General features: G+C 51.0%; 1 protein-coding gene across 6 annotated transcripts in view; it reads right to left on the bottom strand.

Moving 5' to 3' along the window:
* Positions 1–15,382, bottom strand: part of ZNF76 (zinc finger protein 76) — a 29,106-nt gene that overhangs the window by 3,247 nt on the left and 10,477 nt on the right. For 2 of the 6 annotated variants that reach the window (XM_069564173.1, XM_069564174.1), the window contains exons 2-11: positions 9,857–10,024; positions 6,495–6,575; positions 6,302–6,379; positions 4,880–5,079; positions 2,799–2,915; positions 2,385–2,460; positions 1,709–1,834; positions 1,417–1,596; positions 400–633; positions 143–306 (exon numbers count right to left, since the gene is read on the bottom strand). In XM_069564173.1, coding sequence (XP_069420274.1) covers positions 143–306; positions 400–633; positions 1,417–1,596; positions 1,709–1,834; positions 2,385–2,460; positions 2,799–2,915; positions 4,880–5,079; positions 6,302–6,379; positions 6,495–6,575; positions 9,857–9,929 — 1,329 coding nt within the window. In that variant the 5' untranslated portion in view covers positions 9,930–10,024. The remainder of the gene's footprint in view (positions 1–142; positions 307–399; positions 634–1,416; positions 1,597–1,708; positions 1,835–2,384; positions 2,461–2,798; positions 2,916–4,879; positions 5,080–6,301; positions 6,380–6,494; positions 6,576–9,856; positions 10,025–15,382) is intronic. The other 4 variants (XM_069564178.1, XM_069564177.1, XM_069564175.1 and 1 more) reach the window with 2 other exon arrangements.

The following is a 15,382-nucleotide window of genomic DNA, read 5'->3' as shown; positions in this document are numbered from 1 at the left end:
CTCGCCCTCAGCCCTTGAGATCCACAAGGGTGAAAAAGAGAACCTGGGTGAAGATGGGGCTGTTAGAACCTGGAGCTCCCCAGAGAGGGGGGCAGGTACCAGCCAGAGGGGACCACCCCACCCCTTGCCCCCCGGCCTGTACCTGCTGGGCACCATCCTGAGTGATTAGAGCCACCTGGGGGGCCCCGTCCTCCTCGGTCACCATAGCCACTTGGGTAGGGAGGTCATCGCCCTCTTCCTTCACCTCTGACACGTAAGCAATGTGGGGCCGCTTGGGTGGCGGGCTCTCCTCGGCTGCAGAGGCGGCTGGTAAAGGAGAGCCCAGGCTGGCACCTGCCCCCAGGTGGTCCTGGGGAGGCCGGCTCATCCCCACTCTCACCTCCTGCCCACAGCCCTCACCCTCGAGCTGCTGCTGCTCGTAAAGGGCCTGCTCGCTCTCCTCCGTGGCCTCCAGCTCGCCGTGGGCGCTGCGCTTGTGCATGGCCAGGGTGGAGGTCTGCCGGTAGGTCTTGCCGCAGGCGCTGCAGGTGTAGGGCTTGCAGTGTGTGTGCACCACGTGGTGCTTATACAGGCTCGAGTACTCGGTGAAGCGCTTCCCGCAGCCTGGCACCGTGCAAACGTATGGCTTCTCCCCTGGGGACACTGGGCTGTGAGGGGGGTGGGGCCTGGGGCTGGCAAGGGGGAAACTAAGGGAGCAGGAGGGGCAGGGTTGGCGAAGAGAGAGCCAGAGGGAGGAAGAGCGACTGGGATCTGGGACTCTGAAGGGACAGAGCTGGGGAAGGTGGCCAGCGGCAGAGACAGAGGAAGTGAGTGTGGGACCACGGTGCCCGCAGACAAGGTGGAGAGAAGACATGGGGGTGGGCAAGGCTGAGGCTAGTAAGGGGCTGGTGAGGGGCACCCGGGCCTTGTGAACAGAAGCAGCAGGAGACAGAGAGGGATGACTGATGGGGATGTGCCAGGCATGATGGCAGAGGGAGGGGACGCGTGTGTCCGAGAGATGACACAGAAGCTAAGACAGGGACGTAACACTGGGGGAGGGTTAGGATACACAGGAGTCACATGGACAGGGGACGACGTGAGGAGCCGAAGACAGTTCACTCTGCTCTCTCCCCATTGTGCCTGACCCTGGCCTTTATCTGGGAGCTCAGCTGGAGGGGGCGGATTGCAGATGGGGGCAGGGGGCTGACAAGGCCAGCAGTGCCCATCAGATCAGCCCCAACTGGTAATGGAGGAACTGCTCGCTCACTGCAAGTGAAAGAGCAGTTCTGGGGGCACAGCTGGAACCTCGGGACCCTGTGCCCCGCCCGCAGACCAGCCTGCAATGACCCTCTGTTGAGAAGGTGTCTCAGGTCAGAAGCCTTCGGTAGAGGGGCTAGGGCCTCAGAGGGGGAGGCCCGCGCATGCCAGCTGGCCCACCTGTGTGGATGCGCACGTGATTCTTGTAGTTGGTGGCGCTGGTGAAGCCGCGGCCACAGTGGGGCTCGGGGCAGGTGTAGGGCCGCTCGCCTGTGTGGGTGCGCACATGTACCTTGCGGATGTTAGATGTAGTGAAGGAGCGGCCACAGCCCTCGAAGGGGCACCGGAAGGGGCGTTCACCTGTGGAGACCCGCTGGGTGAGGGCAGCTCAGTAAGAGGTCCCGCAGAGCGGGCTAAGCCCCGGGCTTGGGGCCAGGTCCTAACTGGGCTGGGCGGGCAGGGCCCGGCCTACCAGTGTGGGTCCGGACGTGCTTCTGCAAGTCTCCGGAGGTCTTGAAGGCCTTGCTGCACAGCTCCTCTGGGCACTTGTATGGCTTCTCACCAGTGTGGGTGCGCGTGTGGCTCTTCAGCCCATATCCTGTCCCAGGGTGGAGGGGGGCGGGAAGGGGTGAGAAGAGCCCTGGGCGGGGCCTTGTCTTCACCATCTGTCTGGCTAAGGCAGAGGCGCTCTCCCTTAAGATGTGCCCCGTGAGGCTCTGGGCCTCCTTTGGCACAGAGCGCCCGTGTCTGCCTCCGTCCCGCCGCTGCCTGGGCAGAGAAGTGGGGCTGGGGCAGCGGTCCCTGCTCCCTGCCCTGTCCAGGGCCAGCTGGCGCCGTTCGAGAACCCGCGGAAGAGGAGATCCAGAGAACCTATGACCTCAGGGCCCCAGCTGAGAGGGAAAATGAAGTCCAGAGGGAGGCAAGCCCTGCAGCCACTGGCACCCCCGCTGGTCTGTCAGGGCTGCTTCTTGCCTCCATGACAGGGCCTCCTGCAGTGACAGTGCCCTGCAGCTGGAGCACTAAGACAGCAGTTTCTTCTGGAAGGCAGCCTGGTGCTTGGCTCCCTTGAGGGAACATTCAGAGCTAACCTAGAGCTCTCTACCCTCAGCTGGAAGCAGTCCACCTTGGTCTCCATCCAGGTAGGTTACCTGTGGCAAAGGCCTTTCCGCAGCTGGGGAAATCACACCTGTATGGACGGTCACCGGTATGAGCTCTCTCGTGCACCTGTGAGGACAAGCAACCATGTCATTCAGAGGGGAGAGGGTATGAATGGGCTCTTCGGTTTCTTTAGGGCCCAGAGTATCAGCATCGGCCGCCTCCTTTATTTTGCTTCCTCTTCAGCGGAGATGCCCTCTCCAGGGAGCCTTCCCTGATTCTCTTCCCTCCTGCACTCTTTACGTGTGTCACAGGCCCCTGTACTGACATTCCTGTACACTCATCTCTTCCTTCCAGGAAGCAATGAGCAACTTGAGGTCAGGGACCAGTTGCAGTCAAAGCAGGAAGGCAGGATTACAGCCTGCTGGGAAGACGACAAGGCTAAGAGCTCTTTGCAGCCACCTTACCTTTAAGTGATGCGCGGTGGTATAGAGACGCCCACAGCCCTTGTAGCCACAGCGGAATGCTCTGTCCCCAACCTGTTGTCCTTTGCCATTATGAGGAGCCTGGCTCTCGTGCAGAACCTGAGGGAAAAAAATCTTGGGGTCCCTATGTGTATTCTCCTCAAAGAAGGAAGGGAAGAGGTGGAACACAGGGACCAGCTGGCACCTTAAGACCCAATAAACAGGGTTAAACCTACCAAGGGGGAGAAGCACAACCGGGTGATCGATCTAGACAGATGGAACAGACGCTGAGCCTGCTGCAGAAGGAACAGGGCTGCCAGTGGAGTCACCACCAGCTCTGATGGACAGAGACGACTAGATGTCACTGGGGCTCTGACATCTTGGGGAGAAAGGGCATCTCTTAGACGGGCAGGTAAGGTGCGGGCAGGAGTGGTCGCAACAGCCACACTTGAGCTGGGCTGAGGGCCAGCTGCCCTCCTTCTGACCGTGGAGGCTGCTGCTCTGGACACGTTTATCCTCTGACGGGAAGAGATTCCCTCCTCCCTGGGGAAACCTGTGTTTGGAAAGGGCACTGCCAAGGGGCTGGCTATGGGGACAAGCTCACCTCGGCTCACCAGAAGCGAGGTGGCCCCAACCGACAAAGTGCACAGGTGCCCAGGGCAGGGGCCTGTGAGTCCCACCCGAAGCCCAGTTCTACCTGCAGCACCCGGCTGCTGACAAGCCCTTCCTTTCCCTCTCTCCTGCCAAAAACCATTCCACACCAGCCTCTGGCTTCAGGGAGCCTTACTGTTGTGCTTTCCTAGGCAGAGTCCTGCTGGAACTGTCCCTTAGCCTTTGTTTTTGGGACACTGTGGCCTTCCCAGGAGCTCTTGAAACTGAACTCTGGAAGGCATGGTGAGCAGGAGTCAAAGGAGGGAGACCAAATCCACAGCGGGTCTGTCTAGTCAGCTCCAGGTCAAGGGGTCAGGCAGCTGACAAAGTTTCCCGGACACTCGAGTAGCTGGTGGGTGGCAGGAGAGGGTCACAGGTGGCTGGGCCTGCTCGGCAGGCGAACCCAGTCAAGCGTTCAGATTTCACTCCCATGTCCCACTGGTTCTTGAGGGAATCAAAACTTCAGGGCTGGAAATGACTCTCTGAGATCATCTGGCCCCAACTCATACGAGATGGGAACAAATTGAGGCCTCAGAGGGGAGTGACTGAGGCAGCACACGGCAGAGGCCGAGCCCGCACAGATTTCAGGGCTCACAATTAAAGCTTGGTTGTCTTTCCAACAGCAGAAAGCTTCTAAAATACACCTTACAGAATGGGGGTGGGAGTGGGCATAGCCCAGAAGGGCCTACTGCAAAGTTTTGTAGTGTCTTTTCAACTTGAAAAGACACAAGGACTTCCTCTTCTCTTCTACGATATAGCTATACTAGTTTAATTATAAAAACAACTCCCCCAGTCCCTGGGTAAAATGCGCACTTCAGGAAGCCCTGCCACATCCACCCTGAGGCGCTGCAGTTCGGCCGGGGAGGGAGGACCCTGGTCTGGAAGGCTCTCAGATCTCTGAACCGGTTTCCCCTACAGGCAGGACCACGGCCCCAGCAGAGAGAGCCTAGACTGACTAATGTTTGGAAAGCCAAGATCCCTTTTCTTTGCAGCTGAGCTACTGTGCAAGCCCCGGGTTCCAAGAATCCCAGCTGCTCCGCTACATCTGCTCTCGTCACTGCCTACCGAGGTTATTTTCCCAAATGACTTAATGAGTCGCAGAGAAGAAATAAACACAAGAACATCTGACCTCAGAGGACTGGAAAACTAATAAAAGTCGCTGGCAAAGGTTTTCTCAGACAGTGCAGCCAAAGCGAAGCTGGGCCTAAGTCCCCACCGTACGGGCACCGCTGTTTCTTACAGCTGCCTCCCTCTGCAGAGACACATAAACGAGCGGGAGTGCACACAGCTGTTGGCGGCCCCAGCTGGGCTGTGGCGCTTGCCCAAGAAGATGACCCGTGAGAGATGAGTCGGGGGAGCTGGGCTGGGGGTCGCAGGGAGTAGCCCTGGCCATGTGCAGGCACAGGACTAACCCTGTCGTCTAGAGAGCTCACCTTGCTGGTGTACTGCTCCAGGGCCACCACTGTGTCCGCGCCGAAGCCCTCGTCATCCTCTGTGGCCAGGTCCTCCAGCCCCACCTCTGTCTGCACGGCCAGGATGGCGCCGTCTGATGGCACGGCCACGGGATGGTGAATGTAGGCGGTGGAGCCATCTTCCAGCTGCACGGCTTCCAGGGCACTGGGGTCATAGCCCTCTGCAGGGAACATGCGGTTAGCCCAGAAGCTGCACAAGGGCAAGAGATGCGGCTGGGACCTGGGTGTTGAGGTAAGGAGAGGTACATATACCGAGGAGGGTCTTAGCCTCGGTTTCTCCTGCTCCCTCACCTTGGTGGTCCGCTCCGACTGGCCCTCCCTCCGGGGCCACCTATCCTAAGGATGAGGTCCTCTACGGAGTACTGACTGGGAACGCACAAGCTCGGTGAGGACCTGAGAGGACCATCATCTTGGCCGAGACGACCATAAGAACCTCCTGACTGGTGGCCCCTTACCCCGCCTAGTTCCCTCCAGGCAGCACAGCATCCAGAGGGAGCTCTGCAGGACACACGTGTGGTCTTGTTACCTGACAGCCTAAGCAGTTCAACCATGTCCATTGGCCTCAGGATAGAAACCCAAACCCTTGTTCTGCAGCCCCAGTGCTCTGGCCCCTGTCCTCTCTGCTTGGCTTCACCTCACCCACTCTGCCCTCCCCTCCAGGACTCAAGCTCCTGGCAGTTCCATGAATGTGCCCTTCTTTCTCCCTGCCCACCTCCACCCCCGTTTCCAGGTCACACATGCTGTTCCTTCTGTCTGGAGTACTGAACCCTTCTTGCCATTGCTCTTTCCCAGCTAGGCCCACTCCATCCTCCAGCTCCCAGCCCAAGCGTCACTTTCTCAGAAAAGCCCTCCCTGAGTCTGAACCCCATTTGCAGTGATCAGTTCATGATGATTCATTTCAAGCCCTTTCCCCCACTAGACTCTAGGAGAGCAGGGACTATGTCCAACCCTGTTCTCTTTTGTATACGCCACACCTAGTGCCTGGCATGCAGTAATTGCTCAAAAAACTACTTGTAGAAGAAATAAACCATTATTCTTCAGTACCTTAAAAGCTTCATTCTTAAAAAATGTGACTTAAGTGTGTCGTCCTGGTTTTGGATGATATTACTGGATCATATTTACAGCCTTAACACTTTGTGGCTGTGCTGGAGCCAGAGCCGCCAGGCCCAGGCCATGGACTCCCATGCTCAGGCTCCTAGGGGCAGAAGCAGCTGCTCGTGCGGTCCACGCCAGGAAAGGCAGGGGTGCCTGCTAATCCAGGTGAGTGTGGGGCCCACAGCTCCATGTCTCTGCCCCAGCTCCCAGGGTGCACAATGCTATCCCCCAACCACAGCCAGTTCTGCCTCCCTTCCTTCTCACCAGTCATGAGGACTGTGACCCCACCTTTGGGTGTGCGGTGTATGAAGGCCATGCTGCCATCTTCCAGCTGCACGGGTTGTCCATCCTCAAAGGAAAGAGGTTCTGTAATGAGAGCAATGCCTGCCTTTCTCTGGAGCGCGGGGTCAGGGAGCAGGGCTCCTTCAGGGGAGGCTGCCTGGCCTCCCCATGTGGCAGGGGTGTCCTGGGATGCCCTCACCTTTCTGCACTGTCACTTGGTGAATGTACGCAGTGGTCCCATCCTCGAGCTGGATCACTTGCCCCTCGAGAAGCTTGCCTCCTGTGGGAGCAGAAATGGAGAGAAGGGGGCCAGGCCCAGAAGAGGGCTGAGGAACACTTGCCTGCTTTAGCAGAGGCCTTTTGGAGGCATAGTCTGCATGTCTAAGCACAGCTTAGACATTCTCCATGTTACCTCACTCCCTGCCTCCCAGGTCTGGGCCTCAGAGGTACTGAGGTAGAGACATCCTGCCATGAAGAACCCTAAGCTCCCAAAAGATTCCCCTTCTGTCACTCACAGGAGGAGCAACTTTATTTATTATTCTACCCATGCCAAAGCAGGGCCTTCCAACCTGGCAGTAAGCTGCTGAGATTGAGCGAAACAGCAAACAAAGGATTCCCTGAAATCTGGTAAGGCCCCAAATGGATCCAAATTCAGACCTGACTCAAATTAACTAAATCAAAATATGTTCCCTTGTCTCCTACTGTGGCAGTATGCCAAGACCAAGACCCTCTGATAAGGCAGTATAACTTACAGGTTAAAAGCAATGAGCTCTGGGGCTTCCTTGGTGGCTCAATGGTAAAGAATCCCTCTGCCAATGCAGGAGAAACAGGTTTGATCCCTGGTCCAGGAAGATCCCACGTGCCATGGAGCAACTAAGCCCGTGTGTCCCAACTACTGAGCCTGTGCTGTAGAGCCAGGAGCCACAAATGAGCCCACATGCAGCAGCTGCTGAAGCCTGAGTGCCCTAGAGCCCTGCGACAGGCGAAGCCACTGCAACCAGAGAGTAGTCCCCACTCGCTGCAGCCAGAGAAGAGCCTGTGGGGCAACAAATGCCCAGCACAGCACGCCCCACCCACACAAAAAGGCAAAGGGCTCTACAACCAGTCCAGACCTCCTGGGTCTGAATTTCAGCTCTACCTCTTAACAGCTGTGTGATCTTAGACAACTTATTTAACTTCTCTGTGCCTCCGTTTACTCTCCTAAGAGCAAAAGGCTCTTAGATTTAGAATTAGAATTATATAGGCCTCTCCTTATGTCCAGGGAGTTTGAAAGGGAGAAGGGGTAAAGGAAGGGAGAAAGGGAAGAAGGGAGACTGAAGACTCAATGTCAAGTGGTTTCTTTGTTCACTTACTTACAAGTTTCAAGACCAGACAGTTACTTCTGGCTCACCTCTGCTGATGTCTACCCCTCAGAAGAATTTTCAAACTTGTCCCCAAACTCAGTTTTCTTGGGTCTGTAACTAACAGTTCTACAACCCAGCCAGAGTAGGTAAGGCGGGGACAAAGGTAGGAAGTAGGAGAGAAATGCAGCTGAGACGAGGGGAGACCAACCCCCTCTTCCCTCCTGCCCAGCAAGCAGCAGGCTGCCCTGTCAAGGACACTAGTACTTGGGGATCTGAAAGTATCAGCAGAGCTTCTGCTAGGAAAGTGGGTGCTGCTGCAAGACAGGAAACAACATGCTGAGAAGAGTCATTAAGGGAAAATTCTCAACCTAGGGCTTCTCCTAACAAGCAGAGGTGACAGTGGGGAGAGGCATGGGGAGCTGGTGGTGGGGAGAAAAGCTGACTGTCAGGGTCCTCATACCCCACTGCAGAGATGACTGTAGGTTCTGTTTTGCCTGGAATGGTCCCAGTGCCTTTATTCAGAGCATGTTCTTCCACTCTCCAAAGTGTCAGCTTTGAATAACACATTTCATGCTTACCCTGTTTATAGGTAAGTCTCATAACATTTTAGGGCTTCTGGCTGATTAAGCTGGGCCCAGAGAGAGCTGCCTGCTGACAGAGATGAAAGTACACTGGTTGAGAGCATCAAAGGAGCTCACCTGCAAGAGAGCTGCCTTTCAGAACAGTGAAGTTCTGGTTCCTCAAGGCCAGCTCATACTCTAAGCAGTATGAAATCTGTTGGGTGTGAGTGTGTGTGTGCATGCATGTAAGGACACACTATAGCACCATGGAGGAAGAAGAGAACAGAGCCAGGAGGAGTGACAAGAGAAAGATATAAATGGGGAGGTCGGAGAAGTAAAGAAATCATCCAGACATAAGAAGGAAAGACATAAGAAAAGAGAGTAGCTTTCCAAGGCCAAGCATAGGCACTTCTTTTTTTTTCTCTTTTTCATTCATTCAACCATTAATTCGTAACAGAAGACTGAGGCAAGGGGAATACCCAGGTCCATAGAGTAAACGCAGCCCGATCAACAGGTCCTGAATTCCTCCATCCCGCTGAGACTGCTGTGAGAGGGCAAAGACCTCTGATGGGAAGGCTGCAGGCTTCACAAGTGTTCTAGAGAAGTCCATTCTCAAGAAAACAAAGCCAGCCAGCTCCACACGTCATCATATGGAAAGAGCCTATTGATGCTATTAAGGAGCCTCTTTGTTGTCATCAGGAAGCAGCCGATTTAAAATGAAATCAACAATTTATAAGCTTGGGACCTGAAATACATTTTGATAATGTGTTGAAATGAAGGAGGGCAATGTTGCAATGACAGTGGAAAAATGAGGATGGCAGTGCTCACAGAGTGCAGGAAAGGCGAAATAAAGAGAAGCAACGAGGCGGTGTTTGGCCGGTGCTGTCCAAGAAAGACGCGCATGCCATCTGGCCTGCCTGTAAATGCTGGCGAAAAGAAGGAGCTTGTCAGGACAGGGAGTGTCCTGGCCAGAAGGCCCTGCTCTTCAACAATGCTCTGTTCTGACTCCATGCCCCCTTGAATTTAAGTTCCTTGAGAATTTGAATTTCAGGTACATCTGAATTGCAGATAAACAGTGAAGTGTTTTTTTTTTAGTACTTGGTGTTACTATGTTATTGCTTTTAGTATTTAATCTTATGTTTATACATAGCTTTCTCATGCAGTATTTGGAACATACTAACACTACAAAATTATTCACTGTTTATCTGTAATTAAAATTCAACTATGTGCCCCGTACCTTTTTTCTGGTCATCCTAGTGGGGCCCCCTACCCTGAACCTAAGGAGTATGTTGTACAGGCTTGGAAGATAGTCTGATTGCTTAAACTTGCTTAAATTAAAATGAACTGCTTCTAGAAAGAACTGAGAAAACTGGATAGGGAATATTTGAAAAGCAGGAAGTCACAAGCAGCACTGTGTTCATCCATGCCAGAAATATTTATGAACCTCTTACTACACATAAGGGAATCTTGGCTCCTGTAGCTAGGCTAATCTGATTTTCTAGCCTCCCTAGGTGGCATTATATTTTAGAGTTACTTTTCTATCAATCACCTTGAGATATTCTCATGCAGAGCAAGTTGTGGCAAGCAGGCAAGAGGGCAGGGTGGTCGTGAGACTCTTGGACTGGGACAGGGCGGGATTCTGTGGTCCTCGGAAATACCTTTGACAGCTTGCTGGACGTAGGCCGTTGTCCCATCACTGAGGGTCACCGGCTGCAGCCCCAAGCTCTCCATGGCAAACTCCTGCCTGTGCACTCAGACATGAAGTTGGCTTCTTCCCAGCACCGGAGCCACAGCTGAGGTTAGAGATTTCCTTTTGCGTCACAAATCTGAGAAAACGGACAGTGTCATATTATGAGCTGCATGGCTTCCTCCTGCTGCAAGGACACACAGGGAGAGTGAATGAGGCCAGCCAAGAAGAAGAAGAAAAAGAGATGAATTCTTCAAAGTAGAGAACTATGTTGGCTTTTATTAAGAGTTTGAAATATACACATTTAAGAATTCTAAAGACTGAGCATTCAAGAGAAACATGCCAGCCAAATTGGTTGTAAAGTAAAATTTCATTCATCAAAATCCACTTTTAGGGACTTCCCTGCTAGGCCAGAGGCTAAGACTCTGTGCTCCCAAAGCACAGGGCCGGGGTTTGAACCCTGGTCAGGGAACTAGAAACCACAGGCCACAACGGAAGATCCTGCATACCGCAGCCAAGACCCAGTGCAGCCAAACAAGTCAGTAAATAAATAAGTCAACTGTTTATAAAACCTATTTTTAAATTCACTCCCCTAGAAGGGAGGCCCACTGAAGGCAGAAGGCCAGCTCCGCTGTTGCTGGTTCTCTGTGACCATTCTGGCATCTCTCCTGTGCGCAGATCCATCTGTTCACCCAGAATCAGTGGGGTCATTCTCTTTTGGGGGGCCATGAAGCTTGCAGGACCTCAGCTGCTTGACCGGGGATTGATCCCAGCCCCTTTGCAGTGAAAGCACAAAGTCCTAACCACTGGACCACTAGGGGATTCCCAGTGGGGTCATTCTTGATTCCTCCTTTATCCTCAGAAGTCTAGGAACACCACCATCTTATACCATATACAAAATTAATTCAAATTGATTAAAGACTTGAATTTAAAACCTGAAACCATAAAGCTCCTAGAAGAAAACATAGGTGGTAAGCTCTTTGACACCGGTCTTGGGAATGATTTCTTTGTGGAATTTGTCACCAAAAGCGGAGGAAACAAAAATAAACAATTGGGACTAAAAAAAACTAAAAAGTTAAACTAAAAGGAAACCATCAATAAAATGAGAAAGCAACCTATTAATGGGAAAAATATTTGCAAATCCTGTACCTGATAAGGGGCTAATATGCAAAATACACAAAGAACTCAAATGACTCAGTAGCAAAAAGCCAAACACTCCAACTGAAAAAACATGCAGATGATATGAATAGACAGCTTTCTATGGCCAGTAGGTACATGAAAAGATGCTCAACGCCCCTAATCACCAGTGGAATTCAACTCAAAACCATAATGATATCACCTCATATCTATCAGAATATTTTATTACCAAAAAGATAAGAAAAAATAAGTTTTGGCAAGGATGTGGAGAAAAGGGAACCCTGTGTGCTATTGGTGGGAATGTAAATTGGTGTAGCTACTATAGAAAACAGTATAGAGACTCCTCAAAAAACTTAAAGTAGAATTACCATTTGATCGAGCAATCCCACTTCTGTGCATTTATCCAAAGAAAACAAAAACCTTAACTTGAAAAGATATATGCACTTCCATATTCATTGCAGCATTATCTACAATAGCCAAGACATGGAAACAATCTAAGTGTCCACTGACGGGTGAATGGATAAACAAAGAGCTACACACACACACCGGAGAAGGCGATGGCACCCCACTCCAGTACTCTTGCCTGGAAAATCCCGTGGACGGGGGAGCCTGGTAGGCTGCAGTCCATGGGGTCGCTAAGAGTCGGACACGACTGAGCGACTTCACTTTCACGCACTGGAGAAGGAAATGGCACCCCACTCCAGTGATCTTGCCTGGAGAATCCCAGGGACAGGGGAGCCTGGTTGCACAGAGTCGGACACGACTGAAGTGACTTAGCAGCAGCAGCAGCAACAACACACACAGACACACTCAATTTCAACAACATGGATGCATCTTGAGGACGTTAAGTTAAGTGAAATAAGTCAGGCGAAGAAAAAATAAGCACCATATGATCTCATTTATATGTGGAATCCTTAAAAAAAAAGATTCATAGATACAGAGAACCGATTGGTGACTGCCAAAGGCAGGGGTTGGGGGTAGGTAAAATGAGTAAAGAGAGTGAAAAGGTACAAACTTCCAGTTATAAAATAAGTCCCGGGGGATGTAAGGTACAGCATGATGACTACAGTTAATAAGAGTGTATTGCATATTTGAAAGTTGCTGAGAGAATAAAATCTAAAAGTTTTATCACAAGAAAAAAATTCTGTAATTGCACATGGTACTGGCTGTTAACTAAATTGACCGTGGTGATCATTTCACAATATACAGATACTGCCTCATGTTGTACACCTGAAACAAATATAATGTTGCATGTCAATTATACCTCAATTTAAATAATTAAAAGACAGACAAGAAAGTCAAGGTACCTAATTCCAGCTGAGTATCACCACACCTGTTGACTAATATAAGAACCTCCTAATATGTGCCAATAAGTTCTTGCCTGTTTCTCACTCAAATTTTGTGTCAGAATGCCTTTTTTGTTTTTAAAGTACAAATATAAACCTACTACTTCCATGATTAAAACTCTTCAGTGGCTTCCTATCACCCTAGGAATTCATTCACCTTGCAGGCAAGGCTGGTCCCCTCAGGAGTCCCAGCAGCCCCGGCCACCACATTTTCCTGGCACTCACAGTCCTAGGGTCACATGCCTATCTCTTCCTCTTTAACAGGCATTGCCTACACAAGACTTCGGGCTCCAAACCCGGTTCCTGGTTCACTGCAGGCTCTCCACACATCCTTGAGCTGTGACTTGCCGGTCCTTGTAGCAGGGAAGCACTGACGCGTCCGACTGGCAGCGCTCACTGTGCGTCTGCTGTGGGACGGAGTGTACTGGAGCCCTGCTCCAGGGCAAGGTCCTCTTTGCCACCCATCCATAGGATTCTCCTGGACTCGAAGTCTGCACGGCCTACTGGATTCTTACTAGCTGCCGGCTCATCTTCTCAATCAGTGCTGCCCAGCCTGTTATCACATTAGGGCACCCAGAGAGGATATTTGTATGTCACACTTTGGGTGCTGGTGCTTGAAGTCATGAGCAACCAGCTAGAGCTTTGGCAGTTCAAAGGGCTGAGTGGGTAAGTACCCTGACGTAACTATAGCCCCTTTGTGACACACTGGTGGGGACGTTCTGTGTTAGACTTGGCATCTCCACTGGAATGATTCATTCCTTCTGTCCATAAACATTTACTGAATGGGCTAAGCTCTGGGGACAGCAATGCTACTGCCACTGAGAGTGATTATGACCAGGGAGCTAACCATGTACTAGGCATTTAAATTTGGTAACCTGTTTAATCCTCATAATGACCCTTTAATTAAATACTATTATTATCCTCATTTTACAGTTGAGGGAGTTGAAGCTCTACTCAAGCTTGCACAGTTAGTGAGTGAAAGAAAAGGATTTGAATCCAGGCCACCTGGCACCAGAGCAGTGCTCCTAGGCAGTCTACTGTGCTGCCTAACACGGAGGTTTTTAGCTGGAGTTCACGAACCCTGAAGCCACCTGCTAACACGTTTTGGTGTGTGAGCTTGCACATTTTTCTGAAGAGGGGAGAGTCATGGCTGTCATCGGAGTCTAACAGGGATTGAAGGAGGTAAGGAACCATTGGTCTAGGTGGGAATGCCGATATATGACTCATCTTTTCTGGTCTACTCAGATCCTGGCACTGACCCCAGTGTTGCCCAGAGTCCTGATGACCCCCAACATGGTCCCTACCTCATGAAAGCCCTGGGCCTGGCCTCTACTGGACTGCCCGAGGACCTTCGACTTTCATTCTCTTAACCAGGGAGAGAAGTTCTTTTGGTGAACTGTTTTCATATTAACAGCACCGTATCAGAAATAATACACCTGAGAGACCTATGTCTGAAAACAAAGCAGGCTACAAGTTGAAAAGGGATTACAAAACGGCCTCAGATCTTTATGGCTGGGCCCTGTGGCTGCTGAGGCAATGGTTGGTTTAACTTAGCTCATCTGTATTCTACTGAGATTTTCTGAGGAAAATCCATGCCATGGTTAACAACACAGGCTCTGCTGTCAGTCTTGGTTCTAACTTAGACTTTGCCTCTTTCAAGCTGTGTGTCCTTGGAAAGTAACTGGACCTCTCGGAAATTTAGATGATACATCTTAAAAACAAAATGAGGATAACAGTGGCATGTTCGTCACATGTTACTGTCAGGATGAAATGAGGTCATATACATCAGCATTTAGCACAGTGAAGGCACACAGGAATTACTCGAGAAATGCTGGCTCTAGGGAAGGGGATGAAAGGGGGAACCTAAAAGGATATGCTTCTGAAGCAATGAGTATTTCTGTAACAGCTAGGAGTACTGACAACAGCCTGGGATCTGCAGAAAGGCTTGTCACCTCAATTTCACCTTCTGTTATTGCCTCTTAATCTGTAAAATGAACTGTTGGCCCAAATGACCCTAAAATCCTTGCCACCGTTCATGTAATTACATTTATTAAATATACAGCCCTTAATACATGTCAGCTGCTGTTTAAAGTACTCTATACTATCCCTTTTAATCTTAAAAACAATCCTATGAGGAAGGGAGTACACTATCCCCATTTTACAGCTGAGGTGACTGAAGCTTAGAGGTGGAGTAATTTGCTCAAGGTGCTAGAACAAGTTAGTGCTGAAGCCAGGATGTAAGCCAGGCTGGCTGGCCCCGGAGTCCATACCTCTTAATATCTGGTTTATTTCCTCCTTTTGCTAATCCACTGCAACACAACATCAGCTCTTAGAACACTTGAATACTGGTTGTTTAACTTTCACCTCACCCACTGCAACTTAATCCTGGTTCTTCTCAACCTGACCACATAGAAGGAGGGAACAGCTAGCAGCCACATTTCCCAAAATAACGCTTTTTAGACTCAAAGAAAACAAATCCCCACTCTTTTCCATGTTCTCATGTCCAGGCTAAATATTCAGTTTTCCTCCTTAAGCCTCATAACATAAACCTTTAATAAAACAGTCCCCTCTTGCTCTCTAGCCCTTCCGGATGGCTGAATCCGCCTTCCAACAGTGCCTGACTGTGGATGGTAAGAAGTTGCTTCTTGGCTGCCAGGCACATGCAAGTGTCTGATTGCCATTTTTCTCCCTTTCTTTTGTTAAATAATGGTCAACTCCAAAGCCTTCTGTGCCAGTACTACCCGGGTACTACTGCAGGGACATTGGCAAAGCCAAAGAAGGCTTGCCACTGCCTGAGGATGGCTGGGTCTGAGCAGTTCCTACCTGTACTGGACATTTCAGATTTGTAACTCCTGTGGCCCTCTGACAAAGGGGAGGGGGGAGCTGGGGGTGGGGGAGCAGTAGCTGCTATGTTTTCTTTTTGGGAGGGTGTAATTTTTACCAGCTCCCTAATGACCCGAGCTGAATGGAGAGCTAGTCTAGGGGGAGGTGTGGTGAGGAATAAGAGCCACACA

This window comes from Ovis canadensis, chromosome 20 (assembly GCF_042477335.2).
Source record: "Ovis canadensis isolate MfBH-ARS-UI-01 breed Bighorn chromosome 20, ARS-UI_OviCan_v2, whole genome shotgun sequence".
Lineage (NCBI taxonomy): Eukaryota > Metazoa > Chordata > Mammalia > Artiodactyla > Bovidae > Ovis > Ovis canadensis.
The sequence above is the reverse complement of the archived record's forward strand: the minus strand, read 5'-3'. Positions and strand labels throughout refer to the sequence as shown.